Below are 13,587 nucleotides of genomic sequence, written 5' to 3'. Positions count from 1 at the left end.
CTGTGCTTTAATGTATGATGTGTTCATAGTTCATGCCTGGGTGAAGATGCACCAAATGCATTTGTCCTGGCTCCTTGACAAGGAGGACTATAAGTAATAAGCAGACGTAAGGGTGGGAGGCTCAAGACAGCTGTCCTCCTGTAGCTCAGACTCTTCTTTTTTAATCCAAATTACAGCAATACTTTTATTTGCTCAACCAAAGTGCTGGCCTAATTGCTACTGGCTGCCAATTAATTAGCAGTTAACAGCCAAGTTACAGGTGCTGGCTTAAGTGTATAAAGCCCTGTGTGGCTTGTGACCAGGAAACCTGAAAGATTATCTCACCCCAATCAATTACTATGCTCTGCACATGAAGGCCTCCTTATCTGGAGATTTCTTCCACACAACAAAGAAATCAGGTCTTTTGTGTTGTGGTACCTATCCTATGTAACTCCCTCCCATTAAATATTAGACAGACACTTCCTCTGATGTTTTTTCCAGTGCCAACTGAACACCTTCCTCTTTTAAACGGAGATTTTTCCCAGTCTGTGTTTGTACTGGAATTATTAAGTTAGTGGTTTGCTGCCCTTGGTTATTTGGGGAAAGGATGAATCAGGCCTAATTTTAAGAATCAAATGATTTAATGATAAATAAAATATCACAATGATAGTGTGCCAACTTTGGGGTTCTCCATGGTTTTTCATCACACTAGATACTAAGCAGTAAAGGTTGGTTGGAGGAAAGGCTGGCTGGTGTTGAAGCCATGGACCCTGTGTGTATCTGCTTGCAGTCCTGACCTGGAATGTGGGGAGAGAAAATGGACATTCAAATGTGGCGCTCTTGGGTGTTATAGAGCAGCAGTGGGCTGTGGCAAGCATCCCCTACTTGTGTGTAGGGGTGGGGGAGAAATTCTATGCAGTTTGCATTTAAAGTTTGATCTATCAAGTTTGCATTTTCGAGAAGTATATGAGAAGCAGAGCACAGCCAGCCAGCCATCAAAATTTGCACTTCTCCAAATTTGGCAATGCAGCTCTCCTACCAACCAATGTTTACAAAAATGCTTATTTCAGAGAAAAGCATGCCTAAAAAATGAAAGCATTCGTGGAAATGACATACAAAAATGCATTCCATTAGGTATTTGTTTCCTGCCCTCCCCAGAACTGGGAAGTGACTTGCAGAAATGTTTGCAGTCAAAATAATATACAAAAAATGTGTTGATTAGGAACACACACACACACAAATGATGAAACACTGGCACATTTTCATGCCTCTGTACACCAAGAAAGTACACCAATTGCTTCAAGAATGTAGAGAATCTAAGACAGAAAAAGCAAACAAGCTGGGAGAAGCAAAATAAAAAAGATCCTTCCATTAATTCTCCTGAGCTTTTTTAGAACTGTGACAAATTGGATCCTAGCCTTACCATGAGGCAGAGAGAGAGCTGAGGGTACAGAAGGATGGGGAGCGAGCACAGGTTTGTGTGCCCTGTGCCCTGCCCCATACCCTGTATGGTCGCCCAGTGGTTTTTAACCTGTGTGTCGTGGCACTCTGGGGCGCCTTGAAGGATAGTCAGGGGTGCCGCGGGCAACCCTGGCTTCTGTCCCTCTTTCCTTCCCTCCCTCCTCTGATGCTCTCTCTCAAGCCTGCCAAAGGCTTGCCCAGCTGTTTGTTGCAGCAGCCCTGGCTATAAGCTCCGCAGGCCAATGGTGCCTCTGGGGCTGGCCAGGGGGTGCTGGTTGCCAGGAGCTCAGGCAGCCTTGGAGTAAGCAAGCAAGCAAGCGGGCAAGGGAGCCCAGACAGCCAGCCCAGCAGCCCTTGCTGTTGGGAAATGGACAGACAAATGGGAGGCTGGGCAGGCAGACAGCCATTACACTGGCCTTTCTTGTGCTCACTGTGTGCAAGGCCTGCCTGGGAGCTGAGTGCCCTGTGCTAAAGGGGAGCCCTTCCGCCATGCAGGCCTCGCAGCACCTGCTGCCGCCACTGCTGCCTCCCAAGGTAAAGTGCTGGCCTCATGTTCACCTTTGGTCAGTCTCCATTGGGCCACAAAGCCTAGGAATGTCTTCTTCCCAGGCCCCTGTGGAGCCGTGTGAGGAGGCACCTCTCTTTGCGGGGGGTGGGGGCAGCTGCCCAGAGGACTCCCAAGGGGAGGGGAGAGGAGGCTGAGGGAGCACTCCACCAGGGAGGGTGTTTGAAAAAGGGTGAGGGGCTGCCAGCTCTGCAGGCAAGGGGGGGTGACATAACTGAGCTCCTGACCCCACAGGGGAGCCACAGAAAGAATGTAGTTGGTCAAGGGAGCTGCGGGATCAAAAAGGTTGAAAACCTCAGGTGCTACAGAGGATGCTGCCCCCCTGACATGTGGGGGAGACGCCACCTTCTCCTTCACCTTAGGTGGCCAAATGTTCTTCTGTGCCAGCCCAGCTGCTCTGATGCAGCAAGGCTCTGCTGGTGATCTTACAGCAGCCTTGCAAAAACTGGTGCCCTCCGACCACTGGGCAGCACAGCTGGAGGATACTTGGTCATCTGCAGCCAGAGCCTGCTGGGGCACCTACTTTTGCTGTAACAGGCTGTGGGCGTCCGGGGGTTGTGCTGCTCTTGGGATATGTGTTGGTAGGGAAGTTGGAGCATTTCATTGAAACTGGAAGCAGAAAAAATCCCATCAATTCATATATTCCAAGGCCAGAAACAGAAATCCCACAAGCAAATATGAGCGGCATTCACTATCATTGTGAGGGTTTTTTAGTCCATGAGCATTGAATAAATATGCTGTTTTCCTCCATTGAACTCAAATGCATGATTATGTAATTAATTGCATTAGTTTTGGCCATGGCAAATAGCAAGATGAACAAGGTAGATTTTAGCAGATGCAGAATTGCAGCAGAATGAACGGAATGAGAGCTGATTTTGATGAAACTAGGCTGGAGATTGCAGCCTCCCTGCTGCTGTTCCTTGATCCACAGCATCAGAGGCCTCCATTGAGACACTGCAAGAAACCACTTCCTGTTGCCTTCTCATCCCACAATTGTTTCTCTTCTGTTACAGGCTTTGATCTGGCATTTGTTGCCTATCCGGAGGCCCTTTCGAAGCTCCCCGTCGCCCCCCTCTGGTCTTTCTTGTTCTTCTTCATGCTCCTGCTCCTGGGGCTCGATTCCCAGTTTGCTACTGTAGGTGAGTCATGCTACAAAACAAGCTGTTCCTATCTCAGCCACTCTTCCCTGTGACCTTCATGCTAATCTCCAGCCTTGATTCGCGCAGCTGGTTTCCTGATGCAAAGATGAAAGCTAAGCTGGCTGGGGGGGGGGGGCTCCGCCAAGGACTGGCTCCTTTTTTGTTTAAGTTTATAATTTTATTCTAGCAAGATTCCAGCCCCAGGCCTCAGACAAACTCTGCACAAGCCTGTTCATAGGTGTTCATTTATGTATTGCTTTTAAACCTAGTATGATGGGGAAATAGCAATAAAATCAACAGACTTTATAAACAAATAGACATGATAATATTAGCAAGCAATATATACAACAAAATTCCATGTCTGGGTAGCCTGGCCTGAACAGAAAAGTCATATGCTTAGGATTGCACTCTTTAGTTAATAATTTATTAACATTTCAAACCTCCTCAAATGAACCCTTGATTAATCAGTCAGCAGAGATTGTATTAAATTTTATTTCATCAGGTTGCCACTCTGAACTGTCTTCCTAGGATTACAGTCCCTTAAACTCTGCAAACCCTTCTGCGGAAATGAATTATTTGCAATGCATGTTAGATTGGCGAACTTCCGCACATTTAAAGCACACAGCTTCCCTCAAAGAACCCTGGGAATTGTAGTTCTAGGGATTCAGTTCCTCATACCCTTGAGAAACAACAGTTTCCATTATTCTTTGGTGGGGAAGTTGCACACTTTAAATGTATAGTGTGTATAGTGCAGCTTGAAATGATAAAATAAATCAGTAGTACTAATGCTCACCATGCCCACCTTATCCTGCAGAGACCCTCACAACCACCATCCAAGATGTTTACCCCAAACTTATGAAGAAAATGAGGATCCCAGTGACCTTGGGCCTGTGCACCGTGCTATTCCTGCTTGGGCTTGTCTGTGTTACGCAGGTAGGAAGGAGCAAAGCCTCCATGGGCCCACCTTCTCCCTTGAGGCATGGGACCCCAGGAGGATAGAATTTGTGAATCTCTCATCTCAGGGACAAAGGGGCGTGGGAATCACTATAGCCTTTTCCAGATGACTGTCCTATTGAGCATGCACCCTGGTTTATGTGCATGAAGCTTACACACTGGTCAGACTGTGGCTCCATCTCCACTATGCATTTAAAGAACTGCGGTAGTGCTTTAAACAGTTAAGAGAACCCCTATACCCTCCTCAAAACTATAACTCCCCGAGTGGTTTAGCACACTTGTTCCCTCTACCAAGGGAGCTTTGGGAGATGTCGCTCTGTGAGGAGAATAAGGATCTCCTTAACAACACTCAGCACCCATGGCAAACTACACTTCTAAGGATTCTTTAGAGAAAGTCATGATTGTTTGAAGTGGTGTGATGCTGCTTTGAATCATGGCCCAGCTGACGCCCTATTCCCATCATTACTGAGTGATCATCCTGGTTGGCTGTGCATGTTCCTGCTAATGATTTGTGCATCCTGCACTTCTCAGTGCAATTCCTGTCACTTCCCTAGCTGCAAAAAGTCTTTTTTAAAGGGAGAATAAGGATAAGAGGATTTGTTGTGCAAGGGCAAGAGAGTGCCCTTTTAACCATGTGAGCCTATATTTCTGAGATGTGATTCAGTCCCTCCTGGAAGTCGTGACACTCAGAAGAAGGAATGGGGGAGAAATTAATTTGAAGTTTGGGTTTAAAGATAAACCCACTGGATTTCCAAAACAGTATACAAACTGAAACACACCCATGCTCCCAAATTCATCTTCCTCCGAAATTTGCAATGCAGTTCTGCAGCCAAGTACTGAGTACAAAAATTGCATCCAATTTAAATGCATATGCTGTTGAAAATAACACGAAAATGCATTACAGTGGAGGAAACGGCTTTGCAAAAATGTGTATATTAGGCAAAACTGCATACAATAAACGTGTATATTAGGAAAAAATCACACTAAAATGCTGATAAATTTTCATGAAGATTTAAATGAGAAATTGCTGCATTTTCTTAATGCTGCAAAAATGTGAACTGAACTTAAGAACTTGAGAAACAGAGGAAACAAAAATTGACAGACTTGTCCACCCCTAATCTAGAGACACTTGAGAGAGATCTGTGTGGAATGGAACTAACTTTTCTGCTGCCTTTCATCCTGTTTCTGCAGGCAGGGATCTACTGGGTCAACCTGGTGGACCATTTCTGTGCTGGCTGGGGGATCCTTTTTGCAGCTGTCCTGGAGCTGGTGGGGATCTGCTGGATTTATGGTAAATGATGAATGCTGTGTCACCCAGCCCCTAATAAAACACTAACCTCACCAAACACTCCCCAGTTCCAAAGCAGCAACAGCAACTTCATGATTAGGAAGGCTTCATCAACCTCAGTGGTGGAGCTTCTTGCTCTGGCACGGGGGGCAGAGAGCAGGTGGGGGCAGACTGGCGTGTGTCCTGGGGGTGGTGCGCTGCCTGCAGGGGCGTGACGTGCATCCTGGGGGCATCAGTGGTGGAGCTTCTTGCTCTGGCACGGGGGAGGGGGGCAGAGAGCAGTTGGGGGCAGACTGGCGTGTGTCCTGGGGGTGGTGCACTGCCCGCAGGGGCGTGACGTGCATCCTGGGGGCATGGCGCACCACCTGTGGGGGCGTGGCACCCAACGTGGGGGGCAGCTGCCATGGCACCCCACCAGGATCGTGGTGCCGGGGGCAGTGCGCTCCCCCCGCCCCCTCTTCCTCTGCCAGTGATCACCATTTAACATCTAACTTAAATTTTGATAATTCAGTCTCCCAAATGCATTGCTTTATATGCTACCTCGCCCTGGTCAAATGGCTAGACCCAGTGACACCCATAATTGTAAGATTGAATTAGCAGCTTTGTTTGTTTGTTTGTTTGTTTGTTTGTTGCTTTTATATCCCTTTTTTTCCTCCAAGGAGCTCAAGGTGGTATACATGGTTCCGTCATGGAATTCTACTCAATATTGATCCAGAGCAGAACTCCAAAGTATAGTTAGCAGAATAAAAAATTCAACACATTGCAGGATTCCCCCCAAAATAGACCAGAGGCAATTATATTTTATCCAGAAGAGTTTTACTGCTACTGAAGGCAAATGAGCATAACGGTTAAAAATCCAATATATTCAGGATTGGCCCTGTCCATAAGAAATCCAGTTGCAGCAGACTTAACTTAAACTTACAATAACTTATAATAAGACTAAACCTTAATACTAAGCACACTATGTACAAAACACCACACCAGGAGGGAAAGAGATAAAAAGAGACAGTTAAACCCAGGCTCCTTCTGGCCGATTATCATAGTCAGCACAACCTTGACAGAAAGAGATAAGAGAACCGGTTTAAGCCAGCTGCACTCAGCGCTCTGAGGGTATAACCCAAACATCAGGAACCTTCAGCTTGTTTATTTCACACAGAAAGAACCCCTTGTCATCTAATCCCTACAACAACTCTATGAGGTAGACTAGACTGAGAGGCAGCAACTGGCCCCCAAGGTCACCCAGGGGTTTCATGAGACCCTGGTCTCCCAGTCCAGCACTCTAACCACTATGCCTGTGAGAAGGGGCTCTGTGGCAGAACACTTGCTTTGCATGCAGAAGGTCCCAGGTTTAATTCTTGGCATCCTCATCCTCATCATTATATTTGCATCCCATCTTCCCTCCACGGAACTGAAGGTGCATACATGCTCCTTCCCTTCCCCATTTTATCCTCACAACGACCCTGTGAGGTAGGCAGGGAAGGAGTGGGGAGGAATTGCAGGACTCTAGCATGGAGTCACAGGATCTGATCGAAGCCGGTCACATCTTGGATTAGATTCTGGAATCCACTCAATCACTCCAGTCCTGTGCCTTCTCTGTCTGTTAACATCTCTCCCCATCTTAAAACACTTTAGCAGCAGTTTTTCAGTCACTCCAAGGCAGAAACCTCAGTGCCACACACCTGCAATTGAGGACAGTCTGCAGACCATCCCAAGGGGAGTAAAAGAAAGCTGACTCTTCACAAACACAGAACTAACCCAGCGGTTTGTGTCCCCTTTGCACAGGTGGAAACCGATTTATCGAAGACACTGAGATGATGATTGGGAAGAAAAGCTGGTTGTTCTGGCTGTGGTGGAGAGTCTGCTGGTTTTTCATCACACCTTTCCTCCTCCTTGTAAGTAGCCAACTTTTAGCAAGAGATTTCAGTAGCTCTGAGGCTGGGGGGAGGTAGAGCTGGGCTTACAGGGAACCTCCGTGGGTCATTTTTCCCCCAGCCAAGCTTCCCCATATTTTCCCAAATCCAAGTCCCTCATCTCCACAGCTGACATCATATATGGTGTCAGGTATTGGGCAGGTGGCAACATGGCTGGATCAGCACCTCGCATGGTTGATTCCTGCAGAAAGCAGGATTAAACTCACATGCACATCTAGGAATGCTTTGGATGTGTGAGATGTCCGCCCCGCCCCCTGCAGGAAACTGCATTGCACACCCAAATCCTGAAGAATCTGGCTCACCAGCAGAAGCACAGGGAGGAGCTTAATACTACTTGCTCCCACTCCTTGTAATGCCATGATGTATAATATTGGAGGTCTTTGTAGTCTTTTTGTGGGCTGCCCAGAAATATCCTGGCTGACTGGATAAGCTCCTGGGCCAGAGGGAGCAAAATATTTCCCTCACCCCAGCACTCCCATGAGATGCCTCTCTTGGGGGGGGGCATGCGTTATCTTGGAATGGTTCTTAGGTACACAGAAGGAAACAAGCCACATTGAATTTAGGCTTGGCTGCACCACTGAAGACAATGACATTGACTCTCCTTGGCACTCTGCAAACATTAAGCATGAATAGGTGAAGGATGGGGCCATGCTCAGCCATGTTCAAATGCAGTGTGAAAACAGGCCAAGGTGAACTTCTCTCCCTGGTGCAGTTGCCAGACATCTAGGTCTGCTCTGAAGTCTCCAGGTTTGCCTGGTGCCTCTTCAGGTGTCAAGTGGAGAGCTTGAATCTCCAGGTGAGCAAAAGTGCCTTTAATAAAAAAAATATATAGTAAGAAGACAGTGCAGGCTTCAGTCTGGCACTTGGGGGGGGGGGTTGCCCTCCTCTGCTCCCCTTTTCCAATTAGCGTCCATCTCCAGGCCCACCTCATGACATTACCAGGGGCCACCAGCTCTACAGCTGTGGTTTAGTCTCAGATCCTGGCTTTCCCTTTTGGCCAGATTTTGAGGTTAGGAAACCAAGTCTTGAATGCTGGGCCTAAAACATGTCTGATCAGATCTTGTTCAATGCTGCACATGCAGCTTATTCTTGGCTGGTCTAAGTTTGACTCTCCTGTTTCTCTAACTTTTTTTTCAAACAGGCAATTTTGATTTGGTCTTTGGTCACCTTTGAGCGCCCAACATTTGGCTCTGTGGAATACCCAGTTTGGGGAGCTGCTGTTGGTTGGTGCATGATCATGTTCTGCCTGATTTGGATTCCCATCATTGCCATTTACAAGATATCAAAAGCAAAAGGGAGCTTGTGGCAGGTGAGTGCTTTGAGGTATCATGAACTCTGCTCTGATGGGATAGTCGCCCTTCTCTGGGCCCCTTCAGATGTCCTTTAATTGTGCATTCGTTATGATTTGTGATCACAATGCTATTGAAGTGGTTAGACGCAATCCTGATACTGTTTGTGCCTGTAAAGATTTTGGGGCAGCTTCATTTCCCATCAGTGCACACCGTGTAACTTCCGGTTGAAATTCCTTAACTTTTCATACCACAAATGTTCTAGCAGGCGGGTGCCCTGCTTTTGTTCTGCTGTAGCCCCTCCAGACATCAATAATGTGGTAGCATTGGAGAAACTTCACAGACCAAACTAAAGCAGATAAAACCAGCTATTACTGCACGTTTGTTATGTTAAGAAAATGTTGCAGAATACACCCACAGTAAAACATCAGCCTGGAGGCACCCAGAGGCACTGAGTTCAGCCACAGCTGAAACAATAGCAAATAATAATGCATATGTAAATTCCCATGAATGCTAGGACAATTTTGCTAAGCAATCTAAAGCATTGGTTTATAAGCTTTCTACTTTCCACAAAGACTTGCTGGCCAAGAAACCTTGCATAGGCAACAGCTCCAGGGGGCCCAAGGCTCTTTGCCCCCCCCCCCAATCTTTTTCTTTTTCTTTTTTGAGGGAGCTGGCCCCTCCCCCAATTGTTGAAGCCTAGCATGAAGCCAGACGTGGAGCGACATCAGATTTTGTGTCAGCTCCTCAATGTTCTTGGGAATATGGTGCCTCTGAACCCTTGCATGGCAGCTGCTCAGATTCCTGTCCCTTGGGGTCCTGAGTTTTCGTGTCACATATTGACACAGGCCATGTACCTTCCAGTCATTCTTCATAACGTTAAGGACTAGAAACTTATGGACACTTCTCATAAGGGCATGGAGCAGGAGTGGTGAGGGATGTGGTCTGAGAAGAAGGGCCATGGTCTGGGGAGAATCCCAGGTGCTAGATAGAAAGGCCTGGGGAGAGGAGCCACATTCATTCCCCCACAAACCTGAGGTTCCATACTACTGACCTAATCTGTTTGGAAGAGCTATCTAAACCAGAGGCTTTCACCTACACACCTTGCAGCAGAGAATTGCGCCAGGCCTCTTGTGTCTGCTACTAGGATGACACCTCTAGACTGAGCCTTCATTCCCCCTTTCTGGTTCTCCCCCTTCTAGCGCATTACTTTCTGCTGCAAGCCCCAGCCCAACTGGGGTCCCGCCCTAGAGCGCAATCGTGGAGAAAGATACCGCAACATGGTTGACACAGAGAAGGAGAAAGACATCGAAATCCCGACTGTGGATGCCTACGTACACAAGCCAGAGTGAAGTGGCCCGTTGGGAGGCAATTGGCACTCATGTGCAGCAGAGAGAGTGGGTTTTTTGGGTTTGTGTGAACGGGTTTTTTTTTATATAATGGAAGCCATATTATTTATTCTGAGAACTGTATATTGTGATAGATCAATGGACAGCAAGTCAATGGAGCGTGGAGGCAGGTTCTTCGTCGCTAACATGTACTGCCCTATTGACCTGCCCAGTTGCTAGATATAGTGAGGAAGACAGCATGTCTCCTGACCCCTTAGCTGGTGCTAAAACTGGTCCATGCTATGCATGGGGAGAGCTGGAAGAAGTTCCAGAGTTTAGTCCCTGTTCCCAGGGGAGGCTGTAACATAGATCTTGCTAGGAGTGGGCTCCATTCCCTAACCCATCATGATCCATTCCTGTAACGACCCTGCAGAAATCCTCCCCGGAGTCTTAATCCTCCGCTGAAAATGTAAGGGCAGCAGCCTTGCCCATCCTAACAGGCTTTGTGATAGGAATACACTTCCATAATGCTCGAAGGTGATTCAGTATCACACAAGTGCCTTACCTAGAAGAAAGCATTGTTGAAGTCAGTGGGGTGTAATCCCAAATAGATTAGTTTTTTGACAATTAGCTATTGTTTCTGTATTCCTGTTCCTGGAGCTATGTGTATGATACATCAGATCTATATCTGTATTTCTGCATCCAGGCATTCCAAATTTGGCACCACAGAAACCTGTGCGCTTTTTATTTTATTTTGCATAATTTATTGTTTTTATCCTCTTGCAAAATAATGATGATGATGATCAGATTTTCTTCTTGATGGATAAGCCAGGTACTCTCCACCCCTCATGCAGTTGCTAAAGATCCAGCCAACTCTTTGGCTTTGGGGGATTTCAGCTGGTGTTTCTGCCACACCTTTAAGCATATTGTTACAGTCCCAGCAATATAGGCTAGCAGCTTGGTGTTTGGAGTTTGTTTTTCAAATGCGACACTTCAGAAGCTGGGTCCTGTGCCTAGTGCCATATTCTGTGCTTTGTGGCCTTAGTTAGTCTCAGAAAGCCCAGAGTGGCTGGCTGGCCAGCCCAAAGACCTGACTTTCACGATGCTTCTGTTCTGCCTGATCTTGTATTGAGCTAGTAATGGCTGCGATCTTCTCAAGAGGCTCTTCCTTTCATCCATCTTTATCCCCATTCTCTCCTGAATCTCTAATTTGTGAGTGTCTCTGGAGAGGGTCAGCACTTGTTTTCTAGTTTTCTTCAAAAAGAAGAAACCTGAGTTACAAAGGAACTTTCCCTGAAGCTCCTGCTATAAGTTTTATGGCATCGAATTTGTTTACTTCCAAAAGAGAAAAGTGGCTTTAAATATATATATATATATTATTTCAGAATGTTGTTGTTGTTGTTGTTAGAAGATAACTCAACTGGTAGAGCCTGAGGCTCTTAATCTCATGGGTCCAAACCTTTGGTTGGGCAAAAGATTCCTGCATTGCAGGGGGTTGGACTAGATGATCCTTGTTGTCCCTTCCAACTCTACAGTTCTGTGGTTCTATAATGGGATACAGCAAGATGTCCATAGCCTTGTCCCACTGAACACCTGGGAGGGGAAATGTCCAGCTCTCCAGATGTTGCTAGACAGCAATTCCCATCATCCCCAGCCACTGCCCATGCCAGAGAGCTACAGGTTCCCCATAACATCTAGAGGACACCAATTCTTCAGCCCTGGCCTATGCTCTGAAAGATAACAGCCTCTTTGGGCCCAGGGTGGGGGAGCAAGAACACTCTTCCTTTGCCCTAAGTCATCTCAGTTGAAGAATGGAAGTGGAGTTGTTTCATCCTTCTAATGCAGAGTTTCCCAAACTTGGCTCTCCAGCAGTTTTTGCATTACAACTCCCACCATCCTTAGCTAGCATGGGATGGTGGGAATTGTAGTCCAAAAGCAGCTGGAGACCCAAGTTCGGGAAACACTGTTCTAATGGAAAGGTAGGCAACACAATGCACTCCAGATGTTGATAGACTCTTAATTCCCACCAGCCGCAAACAGCTTAGCCAGTGATGGAACTTGTAGTTCAACAACGTCAGGACAAGCAGCACTGGCTACTCTGGTTCTGATGGCAGCCACAAGGAGGGATCCCAGAAACAGGTTACATTCACAACATAAATTTAAAGCAGGTGCTGAGAATTGTTAGAAAACCTCTATTCAACTCACAGAGCAACAATTTCTAGAGTTCCCTGTGAAGAGGGATGGTTAAGCCTCTCTAGGAAGTGCAGCTCTGTGAGAGGAACAGGGGTCTCCTGAAAACTCTCAGTGCCGTTAAAAAACTACAGCTCCCAGAATTCTTTTTTCTTTTTTGGGTGGGTGGGGGGGGGGGAGAGCCATAACCGTTTGAAGTGGTGTCATGGTGCTTTCAACTCATAGTGTGGATGTGGCCACCATTTGTCCCCAGATGTTTGATTCTGGGTGGGTGGGTGGTAGAAAAATGCCATTGCAATGTGGCAGGATGTTCCAGCTGCCGTACCAAGCGGTCGCATGACCACTAGACCCACCTTCATTCCTCGTTTTCTGTCAATTGTAGGCCAATGTCCTGGAAGTCTACTTTCCCTGAAAAGAGTCCTTTAGCTGCCTTCACAGTCCATGACATAAAATAGGGCCAGGGCACTTTCTTTGCCAGGGACACCGAGCCTGTGGTGATAGGTGGGAAGCTCTGGGTTTCCCCCAGGTGTGTTTTTGTACTGCAAAAAAACATATTGTCTGTTTTGGGAAATGAACATGTTGCCATCTCAAAACCAATAAAATTTCTGTTTGTTTGTTTTTGACCTGCTTGACCCCTTTTCCCTTCACAGAGCTACAATTCTCAGAGTGGTTTAACAATCAGAATTGTACCTCTGGTAAACCCTACTACTCAAAAGTAAGCACTGTTTAGTGCAAAGAAACTACCTCCCAGGTAAATCCGCCCAGAAAGGAGAGAAAGTTGCAACTGGAAATGAACAGCAGTGACAACGACAACAAAAGAAAGGAGGAAAGGAAGGTTGAGGTTTAGTGGCTTGGACATGGCTGCAGATGGGTTGGGAGACAGGGGAAAGTGGGCTAACCACAAAACCAAGATTTGGCAAATACAGGCTGGCAGGCAAGTTGCCATGTAATCAGATCTGTGCTATTGCCTGCTAGTAGGAAGCTGGATTTTTGCCTTCCCAAAAACCAGCATATCAGCCAGTTTATAGAAATGTGATGTGGTTCATCCACACACAAAATATATGAAAAACAAGGCAGCTTTTAAGTTGGTATGGATAAGACCTCGGTTTGGAAATAGTTCCACAGGCACAGAAAGTTTTGACAAGCAAGTTGCAAGAGACATCGCTGTGCTGTGCATTCAAGACTTCGCCCTTAGAGGGCAGCCTCAGCTTATGCCATTGTTGGGTTTTTAGTTTGCAGCATTCCTAACAAGCAGTTCAAAAGAACTCACCCACTTCCTGCTGCCTGATTTCTGTCTGTTTGATTCAGCTGCAGGCCTGGCATAGCCCAACCATGAGGTGGGGTGAAGGAGCCACCTTGGGTGGCAGAAGCTCCCAAGGTGATGCACCTCACCTGCCCCCACTGACCTTCTGCCACCAGCATCTGTGCTGATTTCCGGCAAGATATCACCAAGGTCTCCCAGG

At 46.8% G+C, this 13,587-nt stretch overlaps 1 protein-coding gene across 2 annotated transcripts in view; it reads left to right on the top strand.

The window, feature by feature from the left end:
- Nucleotides 1-12,747, top strand: part of SLC6A14 (solute carrier family 6 member 14) — a 50,632-nt gene extending 37,885 nt beyond the window's left edge. For both annotated transcript variants that reach the window (XM_083595416.1, XM_083595417.1), the window contains exons 9-14: nucleotides 3,019-3,144; nucleotides 3,959-4,077; nucleotides 5,290-5,389; nucleotides 7,169-7,278; nucleotides 8,459-8,626; nucleotides 9,809-12,747. In XM_083595416.1, the coding sequence (XP_083451542.1) occupies nucleotides 3,019-3,144; nucleotides 3,959-4,077; nucleotides 5,290-5,389; nucleotides 7,169-7,278; nucleotides 8,459-8,626; nucleotides 9,809-9,958 (773 nt within the window). In that variant the 3' untranslated portion in view covers nucleotides 9,959-12,747. The remainder of the gene's footprint in view (nucleotides 1-3,018; nucleotides 3,145-3,958; nucleotides 4,078-5,289; nucleotides 5,390-7,168; nucleotides 7,279-8,458; nucleotides 8,627-9,808) is intronic.
- The last annotated feature ends 840 nt before the right edge of the window (nucleotides 12,748-13,587 follow it).

This window comes from Podarcis filfolensis (assembly GCF_964270895.1).
Source record: "Podarcis filfolensis genome assembly, chromosome: Z".
Lineage (NCBI taxonomy): Eukaryota > Metazoa > Chordata > Lepidosauria > Squamata > Lacertidae > Podarcis > Podarcis filfolensis.
Note: the sequence above shows the minus strand (reverse complement) of the source record. Positions and strands in the feature narration are given on the sequence as shown.